Source organism: Tenrec ecaudatus, chromosome 11 (genome assembly GCF_050624435.1).
Source record: "Tenrec ecaudatus isolate mTenEca1 chromosome 11, mTenEca1.hap1, whole genome shotgun sequence".
NCBI classification, from domain to species: domain Eukaryota; kingdom Metazoa; phylum Chordata; class Mammalia; order Afrosoricida; family Tenrecidae; genus Tenrec; species Tenrec ecaudatus.
In genome coordinates, this window is record NC_134540.1 from 7,256,732 (window position 1) to 7,274,529 (window position 17,798).

The 17,798-nt window shown below is 48.0% G+C and overlaps 1 protein-coding gene across 2 annotated transcripts in view; it reads right to left on the bottom strand.

The window, feature by feature from the left end:
- The window catches only part of LOC142461636 (phospholipid-transporting ATPase IB), a 481,622-nt gene that overhangs the window by 123,130 nt on the left and 340,694 nt on the right, over positions 1-17,798 (bottom strand). For both annotated transcript variants that reach the window (XM_075563588.1, XM_075563587.1), the window contains 3 exons: positions 13,170-13,231; positions 12,481-12,537; positions 8,850-8,957 (listed from right to left, as the gene is read on the bottom strand). In XM_075563588.1, coding sequence (XP_075419703.1) covers positions 8,850-8,957; positions 12,481-12,537; positions 13,170-13,231 — 227 coding nt within the window. The remainder of the gene's footprint in view (positions 1-8,849; positions 8,958-12,480; positions 12,538-13,169; positions 13,232-17,798) is intronic.

Consider the following 17,798-nt stretch of genomic DNA (forward strand, 5'->3'; position numbering starts at 1 on the left):
CCTGAAGCATGCGTATTTTCTTCAGTATTTTTCCAGCCTCAGACAGACTGAGGATGTTCCTCCCCTTTGGGTTTTCCAACGTGAGATCTCTGCACATTTCATGACTACAAGTTTACTTTGCATTCTTGCACCAATCTTTGAACTGTTCGCTTCATCTCTTCTATGTCATGAGTTCTCCTCTGCTTGCTAAGTACACAAGTGTGTTTGAGGATCTCTCCAGCCATCCAAAGGCTCCTTCGGGGGTTCTGAGATGATTGATAAAGCAGAGGTAAGGGAAGAAGTGCTCTGTGGGAAAGAGAGAGGGGGGGTGGAGACAACTCCCCTAAAACAGAAGGTGTCTTATAGAAGGCACGGTGCTCGAATATACAGGGACAGGGGCAAGCCTGAAGAAAGAATGGGCACTTGGGGGGGGGGCAACCAGCTGTGTCATTTACACAAGGAAAGTGGAGGACAAGGCTCCTGGAGCTCTTCAGGCAGATTCTCGGCCTAAGTCCTGTTTTAGAGACCTCTTCTGGAACCATGAGGGTAGCCTTGGTGGTGTAGTGGGTTACGAGTTGGGTTACTAACTGCCAGGCCAGTAGTTCAAAATCACCAGGCATTTGTGGGGAGAAAGATGAGGCTTTCTATTTCTGTAAAGAGTGACAGTCTCAGAAACTCACAGGGGCAGTTTTATTCTGTCCAAAAGGGTCGGGAGGACTTAGAATGGCTTTGATGACATGAGTTTGAGTTGAGTCTGGAACCATAGTGGAATCAAGGCTGCATTTCACCTCCTCCCTCACTTCCAGCCTTTCCTTCTAGCTCCACACAACTGGGAAACACACTCACTTGCTCTATTATACGTTTGAATGTATGGCCCTTTAATAGACTGCTGGGTCTGTTAAAGAGGGAGACAATGGCTCAGAGAAGATGAGTAAGGAGCCTTTTGCATCAACAGGGCCCAGTTAAGTATATCTTCCCTCGGTTTGTTGAAGTCCACTGGGCTTTGCATCAGGGGTATGCAGTGTAAGAACTCAGGTGGCACAGTGGTTCAGAGCTCAGCTGCTAGCCAAGGGGTTGGCGGTTCAAACCCACCCGCTGGTCTTCAGGAAGATGACATGGAGATCTTCTGCGGCAAAGATGCCAGCCTCGGACACCCCATGGGGCTCTTGCCTCTGTCTTACAGAGTCGCTCTAAGTCGGAATCAACAAGTTTCTTGAAATTTATACGGCGCGTCTATAAGACTCAAAAAAAATAAGCCCAGTCCTGTATTTAAGATGAAAAAAAAAAAAGTGTCTGTCACATGCCAGAAACGGACTTGGCACGAAAGACGAAGTTAGCAGTTTGTAGACTTTGAAGCAAATGTTTTCGTTGCTCCTTTACTAGCAGTGAAACGCAGTCCCCAGGCCAAGCCCCGAGCCCGGTGAGGAGTACTTTTCCATGGTGAACAGGGTCACGTCTGTGGGGTGAATTGTCTGTTTGTTCAGAAAGCTCGCTGCCTTCCAGCAGTCATGCACACCCCCGACGGTGTCTTCTAAGTCACTCATGGGGTCTTTGAAGGGACTATCTTCTGCTGGAGACCGGTGATGCTGGAGGGGAGAACTGAACATACCACGGGCCGCTAAAAGGACAGACTTATCCGTCTTGGGAGAAATATGGCCAGCGTGCTCTTTGGGGGCAAGGAGGGCTAGACTTCACCTTGCGTACTTTGGACATGTTGTCAGCCATCCCTGGAGGAGGACATCGTAGTAGGTAGGGTAGAGGGGCAGAAGGACAGTGAAGGGGAGGAAGGCTCTCATGGTGGCAGTATGACACAGTGGCTGCAGCAATGGGCTCAGACATAGGAACCATTGTGAGGAGGGCACAGGACCAGGCAGGGTTTGGGTCTGTTGCATAGAAGGTTTCTATGGGGTCGGAACAGACTCAATGGCACCTAACAATAGCAACCTTCTGCAGGGCCATCCCCAACGCCACCGCTGTCTTGTCGATTCTGACTCACAGCCAGCCTACAGCACAAAGGAGCCCACCCTTTGTCATCAAGCTTCCAAGGCTGTACTCATTACGGAAGCAGCTGGAGGGCTTGAACACCCAGACTTTTAGTTCAGAGTCCTGGTGGCACAGTGGTTATGCATTGGTCGGCTGACTGCAAGGTTAGGGGTTCGAAAACACCAGCCACTCCACTAGAGAAAAAAATGACATTGTCTACGGTGATGAGTCCCAGCCCTGGGAAACCCACAGGGGCAGTTCTACCCTGCCCCCAGGGTCACCTGGCTGAGTCAGCATCAACTGGAAGTTGAGTGGCAATGAAGTCTCCCTGCATACCATCTGACCCCCAAACCAAACCCACTGCCATTGAGTCAATTCCAACTGACAGCCAAGTGAGTGGCGCTATAGGGTGAAATAGAACTGCCCATTGAGGCCTCCAAAACTGTCATCCTCACGGAAGCAGATGACCTGGTCTCCTTCCCATGGGGTGGCTGGGCGTGTTTGAACTGCTGACCTCTCGGTTGGCAGTCAAGCAAGCACTTAGGCATCGAGTCCCCAGCATGCAGCAAGAAGTCTCAGGAAATCGACGCATTGATGCATGTCCTGGTTGCCTTCCGAAGCAGTTCTCCATCCCCTCTCTCATTCAAAGCTGCAGTTCAGCAGGGCCAGGGTCTCACGGATGGAAAGCTAAAGCAAGCGGCATGTCCTTTCCCACGGCCCAGTGTCCGTTTTCAGGGCTCGACGTGGTGAAACTGTAACAATGTCTCTGCCCCTGAGGAAGGAAGGAGACCCCGTCCTCCGGGGAATGAGCTACCACCTATTTCTCCAAGCGGAGGATGCCAAGACGAGTCAGGACAGACTACCTGAACTTAGTCAATTCACTTGAAACCTAACAAGGAAATAAGTGTGTGTGTGTGGGGGGGGGGGGGGCGAGGGGACCAGACTGCCACCCATAATCCCACAGACCTTGCACATTTTAAGGAGAGGAAACATGAAGATAACTTTCTTTCATTTTCAAAAAACTTCCACCGGGACTTGTTGGCTCGCACTTGTGGTGGGCTCTCACGGAGGACGGGGTGCTTGAGGGAAGATAAAGCCTCTTTGACAGTGGAGAACAACTCTTCAATTCTCTGGCTGGTCCTGGCTTTCGCCCTCTGGGGAAAACCTGTATTCTCCTCTGTGAGAACCGATTCTGAATATAACATCCCAGACAAAGAGATATTTAATCAAATTAGCTTAGGAAACCCTGGCAGAAACAAGGCATCTTTTCAATGTTGAAGATGTGATGAATAGACAGAGGACAGTGACTCGGGCATCCTATCTATTGCCCCACTCTGGTGAGAAATGCTGTTTGCTCTTAGACCCCAGATTCATTCGAGGGCACTAGAGGACCAGGTCTGTGTGCCAAAATTCCCTTTCACGAATTTTTTAAAAATGAGCTTATCAAACATCACTAGAAGCATCCTTTCAAAAAGAAAGAAAGAAAGATGGGCTGTGTATTTCCCTAGAATGCTCTTTAATACAAAGGATTCACCGAAGGTGTCCTGGAGACACACAGTGAGTTGGAATCAACGTGATAGCACCTGAGAGTCCAAGAAGCATTTACCTAGAACTGAAAGGATGGGGGCAGGGGGTGGTGACATGAACAAGTCACCTTTCAATAGTGTCCTGAGGAAACGGTGTTGGAGCCACATCTGACCACTCCTGACCCAGGACTGATTGCCACAGTCCAGAGACCATCCCTTTGTACCTTATTGGGACACCAACCAGTGCCTCCACAACCCTCAACTCCTGCAGCTGGGCTCGAGAATTCATTTCAATGGCCACACAGGTGACACCCAGGATGAAGGCACACCGCTGGGGTCAGAGCTGTCTCCCGGAACACGGAGCGTCCATGCACGGGGACCCTGGGGTTCAAAAGACGTGCTCCACTCGTGGCTAGTCCCCTCGGCTGATAGTGAAACCTGCCCGCTCCTTTTTGTTTCTGAGATGGATCAGTTGATGTCCAGCAGGAATACCATCGCCATTAATCCGTTTGACAATCACTCGCAGCTGAATCCTTATCCAACGATGGTATTCCCTGCACCTTCTAACGCAGGCCCATCAGGAAAATCAAGGCCATTCGGTGGGAGTCCTATGAGATAACTCACTGCATTTTAGTTAGTCCCCAAATGAAGCCCCTCCTTTGACTGATGGCAGCTGAGCGGTTGCTCTTTCACTCGTTCACTGACCCCCTCATTCTTTTGCATGTTGCTACAGCAAAATACAGATCACAGGATAGTGGCCACTGCACGCATCTTTACACGGGAATTCCGTGACACTTATCACATCCGCCATGCTGGGTGGCGCCCCTGCTCTCTATTCTGTTTTCTGGACCCCATTGGCTCCTCAGTCAACGCTCTGACATCTGGGGCTCATTGTGCACACCCAGAGAGTCCACTCAAGTGATGGCTCTTCTAGCGTGTTCAGTGATGATTCTAGAACATTTGGTGATGGTTCTTCTAGAGTGTTCAGCGATGGATCTTCTCTAGAGTGTTCAGCGATGGTTCTAGAACATTTGGTGATGGTTGTTCTAGAGTGTTCAGCGATGGTTGTTCTAGAGTGTTCAGCGATGGTTCTTCTGGTGTTCAACGATGGTTCTTCTAGAGTGTTCAGTGGTGATTGTAGAGCATTTAGTGGTGGCTCTTCTAGAGTGCTCAGCAATGGTTGTTCTAGAGTGTTCAAAGATACTTTCGCTACTTCCCTGGTGCTTTCCAAAACATGAAGAGGTGCACTGGGTCCACACAGAGGGTAGAAGGCCTCAGGGGAAAGAATAGGATGTGACATGAACAATGATGTCTTCTTTCCCAACACCCTCTCCCTATGGGAGCCTGTTCCAGGAGGAGAATGGATGTGACAAGCTGGTCCTTAAAGGCAGGCAGGGAAGGAACCCTGATAGCACAGAGGTGACGCGCTCTCCACTGCTGCCCAAAGGTGCTGGTTCAAATCCACCCAGTGGCTCCTTCAGAGTAAGAACTGGTGCTGTGCTTCCATCAAGGTGGCAGCCTTGGGCATCCTTGGGGTCAGGTCCACTCTGCCACATGGGCCTGCCCAGAGTTAGAGTGGACCTGACGGCACCCAATGCCACCGCACTCACTGCCAACACGAACAAAGCACGAGTCCACCATTCAATCCCTCGTGAAAACCTTGGCCTTTGGTTGTGGGTTTTTTTTTGGGTCCCCCCCCCTCATTCTTTCAGTCAGTTATACTGTATTTCAAAACGACACATTTACCTCATGGAAACCAACTGACCAGCCAACAAAAAAAAGGTTAAAATAACATGATTTAAGTAGAAAAATGAGAAGTTTTCATGCAAAAGTGAAATGTGATTGAATCATGTCGTTTCTTTGCGTTGGGCTGGTGAGAGTTCAGTTTCTGTTGGAAATGCCCCAAATGTCAGCGCTCCTGTCACCCTGTGAGCTGGGCCTTTGACACTACCCCCAATACACACACCAGTGTGCTTATGTGATGCATATGGAAAATAGATTCCCTGGTGGTGCAGCGGTTAAGCACTTGGCTGCGAACCGAAAGGTTGGCAATACACACCCATTGCCTGCTCTTGTAAGTATTTTACAGTCTCTGAAGAGCTAGGGGACAGATCTAGCCTGTCCTGAAAGCTCTCGGTGAGTCAGAGGGTTTGGGTTCTTTGGGATAGTGGAAAGGGTGGCTCACGAGGGCTCTGGGATCAAGTTCATCCCTCTGCATGCTGACAGTCAAGCTCTGGGTGGGAGTTGGGAGTGAGGGCCGGCAACCAAGCTACGTCTCACACACACATTTGAATGAAGGTTCCCGACGCAAACGTACATGCTGGGTGACATCCAGGAGAGCCGATCCCCGCAGAAAGCAAGGAAGTGACTATCAAAGGATCAGGCTCTGGATGCCCAACACACACCCAGAAACTAGACCCAGAAACTAGACTCAGAAACTAGACTCAGAAACTAGACTCAGAAACTAGACCCAGAAACTAGACCCAGAAACTAGACTCAGAAACTAGACTCAGAAACTAGACTCAGAAACTAGACTCAGCCAGGGACTACAACCCCCTTTACCACCTTCACTGGGGAAAGTCCCCAACGGAAATGGTCATCAGCTGAGACCCTCCCTCCGCCTGGAAGACGGTAAGAGGAGGCAGCTATACTCAGCACCAACACCATGGCAGGTAGACACTATGGCAACGAACACGTCTGTTGTTGTGGGGCTGTTTGCGGGGTGGGATTGAGACACATCGCGTTGCTTTAGGGCAGAAGGTGGCTTTGTGCAAAGTGTCTTTTCTGGAAATTGCTCCTTGTGCTCTACGACAGTCTAGTGGGTTCACTCAGTGCCTCTTGTCTACCATCTAGGTTTGGAGAAGAATGACAAGGTTGCGCTGTGTTTGCCTCCTTCCCTGACAGAAAGCAAACATGCTCCCCCAGGAGGGCAGGGGTGCCCGTTTGTGCCCACACTCAAGGGAACCCCTGCATGGCCTGGGTATCCTAGCCCCTGATCCACCATGCAAATGGCCACCAATGACCAACACACCTCAACTTGGATCGGCCCTCAAGTGAGGCAAAGGTAGCAGGCAGCAGGTCTGCTGTAAGCAGGCATGTGGCTAAAAAGATTTAATTCAAGATCTTTCGTCTTAGCTTCCCACCTGACTCCATCCTACCATGTGAGCATCTCCAGGCAGACACGGGTGGGCAGGACAGTGCAAACACCCCAACTCCCCTGCCTACATCCTGGGTCAAGGAGTGTGCTCATGGACCCGAGAAGAAGCCTATACACGTCTGGGCAGGGGTTCAGAGAGTTGCAAAGACATTCAGGATCCTGGGAAAAGTGAATATGCTGGCTCCATTGCCCAGGGTCTTCTCACCCCGCGGAGAGGGGGCAAAGTGCAGTCATCGAGGGCCAAAACAGGGACCTCCTTGGCTTAAGGTCTTTGGCAGATGTGCTTGTCAAAGGCTAAGGGCAGGGCTATGTCATGGGGCTAAAGGATCCAAGCTCATCTCCAGACCTGATGCCATGATTCTTTTAAATTTATTTTTATTAAATCATTTTATTGGGGGCTCATACAACTCTTAGGACAACCCATCCATACATCCATTATATCACGCACACTTGTTGCCATTGCCATTCTCAAAACTTTTTCTTTTACTTGAGCCCTTGCTATCAGCTCATTTTCCCCCTCCTTCCCTGCCCTCCTCCCTCAGGAACTCTTGACAATTTATAAATTATTATTATTTTGTCATGTCTTACACTGTCTGAGGGCTTCACCCACTTTTCTGTTGTCCGTCCCCCAGGGAGGGGGTTATATGTAGATCCTTGTGATCGGTTCCCCGTTTCTACCCCACCTTCCCTCCACCCTCCCGGGATCACCACTCTCACCACTGGTCCTGAAGGGATCATCTGTCCTGGATTCTATGTTTCCAGTTCCTACCTGTACCAGTGCACATTCTCTGGTCTAGCCAGATTTTTAAGGTAGAATTAGGATCATGAGAGTAGGGAGAGGAAGCATTAAAGAACTAGTGGAAAGTTGTATGTTTCATCATTGCTTTACTGCACCCTGACTTAACTTGTCTCCTCCCTGCGACCCGATGTCCAGTTGCCTACAGATGGGCTTTGGTCCCCACTCCGCATTCCCCCTCATTCCAAATGATATGATTTTTTTGTTCTTTGATGCCTGATACCATCAACACCTCATAATCACACAGGCTGGTGTGCTTCTTCCATGTGGGCATTGTTGCTTCTCAGCTAGCTGGTCACTTGTTTATCTTCAAGCCTTTAAGACCCCAGAAACTATATCTTTTGATAGCCGGGCACCATCAGCTTTCTTTACCACATTTGTTTCTGCATCTGCTTTGTCTTCAGTGATCATCTTGTCGGGAAGGTGAGCATCATGCAATGCCAGTTTAATAGAATAAAGTGTTCTTGCACTGAGGGAGTACTTGAGTGGAGGCCCAATGTCCATCTGCTACCTTAATACTAAACCTATAAATAGATGCACATAGATTTCCCCATCATCATATATAAATATATTTACATATGTACATGTCTGTATTTAGACCTCTATAAATGCCCTTTGTCTCCTAGTTCTTTCCTCTATTTCCTTTTACTTTCCTCTTGTCCCACTATCATGCTCAACCTTCATTTGGGTTTCAGTAATTCCTCTCGGTTATATTGCCCTTGATCACGCCCTACCAGGCCTCCTACACCCTCCTCACCACCAATTTTGGATCACTCATTGTTCCCTTGCCCCTGGGTTTGTTAACCACTTCCTTTCTCCAGCCTCCCTTTCGTTTGTAACTGCAGATAGCTCAAGCTCGATCAACTAGAAGAAGAGCATTAAAAATTACTTACATGCATATCTATGTCTTAAAATCATAGCGTCTCTACATTCACATTCACTGAGGTAAATTATCCTACTTGGCTTTTTCAAAGGAGAGAGATTATGCAAAAAGAGATGAACAGAGTGTTCCTGGTTAATGGATCCCATGGCTAACAGAGTAGTCATATTTCTCTGCCCAGGTGACTGATGACCAAGTATCGAGTCCAGACACAGACAGCAATAGCACCTGAATCAGCATGACCTTTGGCTTACACACACCTCACAAGCAGCTCCGAGTTGCCAACGGCCAGGGACATCAGCAGGGTGAACAAGGACCGCGTGACTTATGATGGGAGAGTGGGTGGGCACGATGGGTAAGTCACAGGATGCAAGTTAACATTTTTCACACAATTCAACATCTCAAATGTCCTTTCTTTGGACCAGACAACCCCTTGCAGGTGTTTTTTTGTTGTTGTTCCTCCCATTAGATGCTTTGATAGATAGGCAAAGAAAGCATGCACACCTGCCCCCAATCGGTGGCACTCACCTGCCCTTTCATATCTGGAGCGATGGGGACGGTGGGCCAGATGGTGGAGTAGATGCCAAAGAATACCAGCCAGATCGCCATGCTTCCCCAGACGGCCAGGTGGCTGAACTGCAGAAGGAAATGGGAGGTCAAGCCGGCTACTCTGTTTGTACATGGACATCTACCTTGGCCTGCCTCCGGGAGAATACCTGGGTCCAAGCCACCCTGCCTTATGCCAAGCGCGTGACCACTTGTGGAGGGATCAAGCGTTCAGGTTTCCTGGTCTCAGAATACTGTGCAATGGGGTCAAGTAACATAGGCCTCCAAACTCCCCTGAAGATGCAGGTGTTTGCCACGACAGCAGGGCCTCCTCTAGACCCATCTCAGAGTGATAAGGGCACTTCTCAATTCAGCCCTCAGAAGTGTTTACTCAACTCGGGGCTGTATAGTGCCAGGTTCTCAGGATTCTAGCCAGAGAGTGGTGGAAGGGACTAAATGAATCAGATGCTTCCCTTTCTCCTCTCAAGACTTCAATTCTTGATAGTTCTTTCAATTTTCCAAAGTTCACACACACACACACACACACATACACACACACGTATAATATTAAATGGAATCCCATTTCTCAAACGTCTTCATCGCCCAAGTGCATTCTTATCACACAAACTGGAGTTCTGTATCCCAGATATTCCTGGGCTTTCCTGAAAATGAGAGGGAGCGCTGAAGTCCTCCTTTTGACATCAGCCACCTCCCACCACCTCCACTAGCCATAGGGTGGCCTTTTCTATCTCCTCAGTTTGTAGACCATGCATTTGAGAGAACTCTTCCCCCTTCTTTGATCTTGGTTTTCCAGAAATGGACGTGAGGTTTCTCTTCATTATCCGCCGGCCACACCTCCCTGTCTTCTTTGCCACCTACCCTCTTCCTCCCATGGCCCCATGGCTTAGCTGACCTCTCCTTCCTTCCTCAGTATCATCTCCCTCAGCGACCCCTCTTCTGGCCTTTCATCTGATCTCTTGCCCTGTAACTCCTGGGCCGTTTGGACTTGACATTATAAACTCACCGCTGCAATCTCCAGTGCCTTGCAAGGTGCCTGCCAGAGTCAAAACCATCACTGTCCAGTCCAGACTACAACTCACAACAACCCTACAGAACACACAACTGTTCCGTGGGGTTACCGAGGTGGTACGTCTTTAAGGGAGAAGAAAGCCTCATCTTTCTCCCACGGAGAGGCTGGTGGTTTCGAACTGCTCATCTCTCTGCTATGAGCCCAATGCCTAACCACGACACCACCAGGGTACGGCAGATACCAAATACAGGAGTGAATGAATGGAGTGAAACTCGTTCTCTCAGACTTGAAGCCCGTGCTAATGAAGATGAAAGAGTTCAGCCCTCAGTATGGATTACAACTCCATGTGAAGAAAACCAAAATCCTGGACCCCTAGATAACATCACGATAAATGGAGAAATGATGGAAATTGGCAAGGATTTCATCTTGCTTGGATCCACACTCAATGCTCATGGCAGCAGCAGTCAGGACATCAAATGACACACCACACTGGGTAAGTCTGCTGCACAAGACCTCTGGAAAGCACTGAAAGGCAAATATGTTACTTTGAAGACTAACGTAGTGCCTGACTCAAGCCATGGAAAGCATGGCTTTTTGTACTTGGTTAGCTTTATCCCTAAATACTGGATCTTCTGGGTAGCCTGTGAAAACATTATCATTTTCCTGATTTCCCTTTTAGAGTTTTGTTAGCGTGGAGGAATCTCCGTGACCTTCGTATGTTAATCTCAAACCCTGCCGCTTTGGTGAAGCCTTCCGTTAGCTGCAGACGTTTCCCCCTTGAGTCCCTGGGGGTTTCTATGTATTTTCTAATTCTAGATTAGTTTTCTATGTATGGATTGATATCTCTTGAAAATACAGTTTTCATTTCATCTGTGCACATCCGGGTGCCGTTTACTTCCCTTCCTTGCTGTATTGCTCTGGTTAGGAATTCCAATATTGACCGGGAGCGGAGATAAACAGAGTCCACATCAGGGTCTCATTTGCAAGGGAAGTGCATCCAGTATCTTGTCACTGAGAAGAATATCGGTCACTGGCTCTTTGTGCATGTCCGAAAGTATATTAAGGGACTTTGTTTCCTCTTCATAGTCTGCTACACATTTTAAATCAAAATGAATATTGGATGTTGTCAAATGTCTTTTTTGCTGCATGATGGGGGCAGGGAGGGGGGTGCACAAGGAGGTGCACATGAAGGGGGTGGGTTGGGGGGACCTCCTGTTCCTGTCCACAGAGACAATGGGGTAGGATGTCTACTCCAAAGGCTTTTAAAAAAGGGAGAAGCCAAGGATATAAAAACAAGGTACAGAAGTAAGACACCCCCGCCCCCCAACAAAAACAAACAAAGTGAGGTGAATAGAGAAGACCTGGATCAGAGGAAAAAGAAATAAGAGGGGAAAAAAGAAAAACCGAGAGAGGAAGATACAAAGGACTGACGCAGAAGTCCACCAGCCCCTGTAGCTGCAGTGGCGACGTGGGGCTGACTCTGTGCGACCGCGTCCTGCTGGGTGGGGAGTGGAGAGGCGGTGTGGAAGGGAAATCTGCTCCCGGGCTTCCAACAAAGGAGAGAGAGAAGAAGACAAGGAAAGCTGGTAGGGATGAACTTAAGGAAGTCTCCCAGGAGTGCCGGTGTGTGTGTGTGTGTGTGTGTGTGTGTGTGTGCGTGTGCGCGCGCGCTGCCCCTCTGGCCGAGAGGCAGCTGCACAGCGGAGAGGGAGATGACACTCATCTGGTTGCCCATCCTGGTGTGGGTGCGCTGTGGTCCCAGGTGAGCAGAGCTGGTTATCTGGCCCCCGCCCCGACCACGACACTGCTCGCAATGATTCACAATGGCCGCCCTAAGCTGGGTGGCGTCGTCGTTGGCAACTGGCCTCTGTTTGCCTCCATGCTCACTGCTTTCTTCTCCTAAAATCCACATTTGAAATGGCTCTTTATACTTTCCTTGGAAGCTCAGGTTCCAGAATGGTCCCTCGTCCTGTTTCACTCGGCTTCTTGAGAATTTATTGGAGGGTGTCTAGATAGTGTATCTGCCCGGGCCACCATCTTGTGCCCCTGATAAACTCTGCTCTGCAAGGCATTGTCTCACTATGGAGACCCACGTCTGCCCAGAGAGAAACATCTGGAATGTTGCCACTTCTTATCTATCTCTCTGTGTTAGCTGCATGTATTCATGTATATGTACATATACTCAGCACCACTGGTTCTTACTCTTGTAGATACACATATATTCAGTATCTTTGGTTCTTAATCATATGCTACCCGTTATACACATACATAATAGAGGTATTATGCATATAGATATACAACACATATATGTGTGTATACTCACACACATATACAAGGGCCACCTCGCCATTTGAAATGCATTGGTTGTTAATAGCTCACAGCTGTATCAAGTATCCAGAAAATGAATCACCAGGAAACTTTGGATAGCAAAGTTTTCCCTGATAAAGATCAAACCACACATTTTACATGCAGTTTCAAAGAAGAAAGCTAGATATTGTTTGTTGATTTCCTAAAGCTCAACTAAAATCACTGCATTAAAAAAAGTCCATACTGGATAAAGAAACAATTCTTAGGAAAACTTACTTTCGTCCAAGCTGTCGTCTCCAATCCAGCTTTCAGACAAACAGTTACAACAACGTACTGTGAGGGGTGGGGAACAGAGAGATTGGGAAAATGTATTATCTTTGTGAATTCGTTTACCTTCTGTACAAAATCTCCTGTCTCTGAAATAGAAAGCCCCCCAAGGTAGCTCCCCTTGGAAAGCACCCCCTTGGTGGGTGATTCTCCAGGATTAGTTTGGAGGAGTCTACGGAGCTCAACCATGACAACCGGGCTGACGGTAGAAGACAGGGCGAGGTTTCATTCTCGGGTCACACCACCGAGTTGGGGCTTGATGGCACCGAACATCAACAACAGGCAGGTTAAGTTCAAGAAATACCCTCATCCTAGAGACCCTCACAGTCAATAGTGACTTCTGCCCTTTGCTTAGCTCATTGGTGTTGTGTTTTCGTCTGACATAAAGGAAACAAGACCCATTTGGAGAAGAGGGGAACTTGCTAATGACCAGCCCAGAAACCTAGACGCTACATAATGTTCTCGGAAAAATGAAGGCCACCATTCCCCAGCCATTGTGCACTCGAAGGAAGCATGACTATCCTCGTTCAAAGGTTTGACATGAACAAAACCACCGGTAACCCTGCCACCAAGGACTTGACGAGAGAAGACCCACACTTGGGCCCTTAGTACGGTTCAAGGAGCAGAGGTCAACTCACCGTGTAAACAATATTGCCAACAAATAAATAGTCGGTGGCATGGCCGTTGGTCATGACAGAATCTGAAAAACAAAGAGGGCACAGTTATTTTACAAGAGCTGGGTGCTGCCTGCTGCTTTTCCAGAAAAGACAAATAGACCCTCACAAACACACACACACACTCTCTCTCTCTCTCTCTCTCATCCACACACACGAGTATTTCAAAATCATATCATCTATGATTTTAGTGCTTCCGGTGTTTGTTGTCCGTCTTGACATGTTTTCACTCAGGATTTCTCCAAATGAAGAAAGCAAACAAAATCAATCCAATCTACCAACCAACCAACCCCTAGATCTCCGTTGAATGTATGTCAAAAGAAGGGTTCCAATCACTCTTAAGTTTCATCAATTGAAAGAGGGGAGGGAGGGGAAGAATGAGATTCGATGGATATATTTTTATGAAGGGGCTGAGCTGGTAATTTCTCATGGGTTAATTTTTGGCTCATCTCTGATCCTGGCTCAGTTGGGGTTGTGGTCATATAAAAGGAGATCATGCAATGAATAGAACATCAATTCATAATGACGGGGCCCAGAAAATTTGGGGACATGTAAGCTACTCATGTTTTCAATACAGCTACACAGACGCCTGGAGTCTAAACCTTGGCAGAATGGAGATTGCTCAACAAGAGAACTCCAGAAACATTGCTTGGATACTGCCAACCTGCTCTGATTCCCTTTTAGCCTTGAATCCAGCGTTACGGCCCACAGTCCAGTTACAGAAATCTCTGTGTTCAAATAGCCAACCCATGTAATTGATCACACACATATTTCGGTTCTTCAGCTCAATTGTGTGCCTACTCGAGAATCCTATTTCTACTAAACAATGAAAATCTACTTTCTTTCCCCAAACAGTGCAATAATCAGGATATGCCACAGAACACAGTAAGAGCCAGAGTCCCTGGACCTAGCTCTTTGGGCTCCCTCTTCTCTTGATTCTATATGGGCAAATTACAAGAAGATGAACCAGCTAAGCAATCTCAGTGAGCCCCAGTTAGGTAGAGACCTTTACTGAGAGTTCTGTGGAGATTCCAGCAGTCTGGAAGGAAAGGAAGAGATACAGCTACTGACATAAAAATAAAGGCTTTCGCTATTGAATGGGACAATGTCTGGATTAAGTCCTAATAAAATAGTTTGGGTCAATAAAAAGGATCTCCTGGCCTGAGCGATCCAAGGCTACTGAGTTGATTCAGATTCACACAAGGTTAGGGCAGACCTCCTTACAGGGTCCCCGAGGCTGTCAATCTTTACAGAAGCAGATGGTTGGCTTCCACGGTGCAGCTAGGAGTCTTACATTGCTGACCTTGCAGTTTGAGACCAATTTCATGAAGGTAACGTAATGAAGAGGGGCCAGAAGTTTAGGCAAGGCTTCATTGGAAAGGAAGCGAGATACAGATTGGACAAGAGAAGGCAGCCGTTGCTGTCAGGTATCATTGAGTTGGTTCCCGTCCATAGCGACCCTGGAGGGAGAAGCACATGGCCCCTGTGGATTTCCAGGACTGGAAATCTTTGCAGAAGCAGCTAGCCTCATCTGTCTCCCAAAGAATGGCTGGTGGGTTTGAACTGGTGACCTTGAGGTGAACAGCCCAATTTGTAACCCACTATGCTACCAGGGCCCCTAGAAGGGAACAAATTGATGTGCTGGCAAAGACGTACACAAAAACTGAAGCCATTCCCTTTTCAGTGACTCGTCATAAGATTGTTCTCGTGATAAATGCATCACTTTTTCATTGTGTTGTTGCTGTTTTCAGGTACCATGGAGTCAGTTCCAACTCATTGAGACCCTGTGCCCAACAGAAGGGACTACTGCCTGCTCCTGCAATGCCCTCACCATGCTTATATCTGACCCTCCACTTTATCCAACACGATGTCCATCAGCACTTCCAAGGAGCATTCTGGCTCTGTTTCTTCCAAGTCACATTTGCCTGTTCTACGGACAGCCCATGGCACGTTCAATATGTTTTTGCCGCATCGCCGCGGTCTTCCTTCCGTACTGTCCGACTTCTACATGCATGCGAGGCGACTGAAAATACCATGGCTCGGGGCAGGCACAACATAGTTCCCCAACTGACATCTTGGCTATTCAACACTCAAAAGAGTTCTTGTGTAGCAGAGTTTTTGTCCAACAGACGAACGAGTCAACAAAAAAACAAATAAACCAACAAACCAAAGGCCAAGAAGGCCAATTGGGCTGGAAGACATTGATAGTCAAGCGTGTGGATGTCTTCATTCTGACGGAAGTCATTGGAGAGTTCCAGGTGGGAAAGGACACGGTGTGCTGTCCAGGTCATACTCAGAGTAGAACGCTCTCCCTGGCACCTCCTCTGGAAGCAGATCACCATGCCTTCCTTCTAAGAACCCCCCGCGATGGGCATCCTTAGGAATAACTGACGACAACTTCAAGGAGGAGGACAGACGAAGAAGGACTCATTTGAAATACCAACACGGAATGAGAAAGAACTTTCAAGGAAAGAAGAGAACAACAGAAATGAAAAGAAAAATGATAGAAATTCCAAAACCAGTATGTACCCCATAGAGTAGTATATTGATGTCGTGGGGTGACATGGAGACAGTTTCAACTCACAGCAACCACAAAACACCTCCTCATCCGTCCTGTGTCATTATAAAAATTGTTGTTACGTTTGAGCCCATTCTTGCTGCCACTGTGCCAGTCCATGTCACCGAGGGTCGTCCTCTTTTTTCTGCTCTTCCACGTTACCAAGCAGACCGCCCTTCTCCAGAGAGTGGTCTCTCCTGATCCTATGTTCAAAGTATGTGAGACAAGTCCAGCCATGTTTGCTTCCAGAGGGCATCCTGGCTGTACTCCTTCCCAGACAGGAAATCTACACACAGTGGGAAAGGCTGGAGAGTAAGAAGCCACAATGTCTTGAGTCTGAGTTTTATTGTGAGTGGGTGTGGGACACCGCCTTAGTCCACGATCTCTTAACCCTGGCATGACTGACATTGACGTTGGACCATTCCCTATGGTGGGGTCTGTTCTGGGTGCTCTAGAATGTTGAGATAGTTAAGGTTTTTTGTGCCAACCTGGCCGATAAACATGTGAGGTTAATTGAAGGGAGGACGGATAAATGGCTCGGTGAGCCTCACCTTTGTAGTTCAAAGGTCTCTCGATTTCTGATGGTTGGACCAGGATGCAGCTGCCTTAGTCAGTTTCCTGCTTCAGTTGGCAAGGCTCACTTCTGGCAAGACATTCCTGAGGAGAAGCCACATGGACCTACCGAGATGCAGCCTTGGGTGCTGGAGAAGCCGTGTGGAGACCCCCCGCCAGTGCTGAGATGCTTACATGTTCACTGATTTGACTTTCCTCATGCAGTCGGCATCATTGCGTGTGTTTTGTGAGATGGAGGAAATTCTTTGCAGATTAGTGTTGGACATATGGGCTTGGGCAGCACTGGGTTGAGATGCTTTCTGAATGTACACTTACCCTTTATATAAAACTCTCTCTTATACACAAGCTTCTGTGGATTTGTTTTCCTAGTTTACCCAGATTGACACAAATGTTTACCAGCATCCCTGGTTCTCTACCCACTAGATACCATTAGCCACCCATAGCTCCCAACAGACAAACAAAAACATCTCCTCCAGACATCATCAAATGTTTCCTGGGAGCCAACCCACCTTTGGGTAGGAAGCCCTGGCTGCAGGAAAGACCCGCTGGGGTGGGGAGGGACGAAGCCACTGGATTATTTGCAACTCATAGCACCCCATGTGACTGAATAGAATCCTTGCACCCCTGGGCTCCTAGTGATGAAGTAAGAGGCTCTAGAGTTACAGAAAACCCTCTTTCCTTCAACAGGCCAACAAAGAGACGGGAGGGAGCAAGTGGCATCCGCCTTCAGATTAAAGTGACACAACTCACAAGGCTGGACAGAATTTAGAAGGGACATAAATGAACGGGGGGGGGGGCGTTTTTGATTTCTACTGGATTTAGTAGTCATGCCGAACACCACTTCCACAGAGACAATGCAGATTCTTTATCATCAGGCCGGCCATTTGGCAAGAGAGAGACATCTCAAAGATTTTTTTTTCAATCCAGCTTCGAGGGCTTTGAAATACATTCGTTTTTAACTTGTCACAATACCGAATGCCATCGGCAGTCCATACAATATTTACGCCGAAGGTAATTTGACCGGTGAACGCCTCATTCGGCTTTGGGTAACTCTAGTATTTCAGCTCATCATTTTGAAGGAAAAAGCTCAACACTGCATTTCAGTTTTCTGCTTAGGAAAGCGCAGTGTCTTCCCAAGTCCAAACTAATACCATCTGGAAATAATTTATTACTTTGGAGAAGAAACTCCCCAACGAACGTGAGAATCTGGGCCAAGAGCCTCTGAAGAGACAGTTTCCTCTAAACAAATCACAGGCCATCCGTCTGCACACCCTCCTGGGGAATCCCCCCACAGAACGGAAGGCTCTCTTGGTGGTGATAGGCAACAGCTCCAAGGGCAGATACCCAGGGGCACGATTCCACGTTAAAACCTGCCAGTATTCCCCTTTCATAGTCCGGAAGAAAAGACGTTGTTTGTGTACGAACACATCAACAAACGACGTGTGCTGATAACTCAAGGTTAG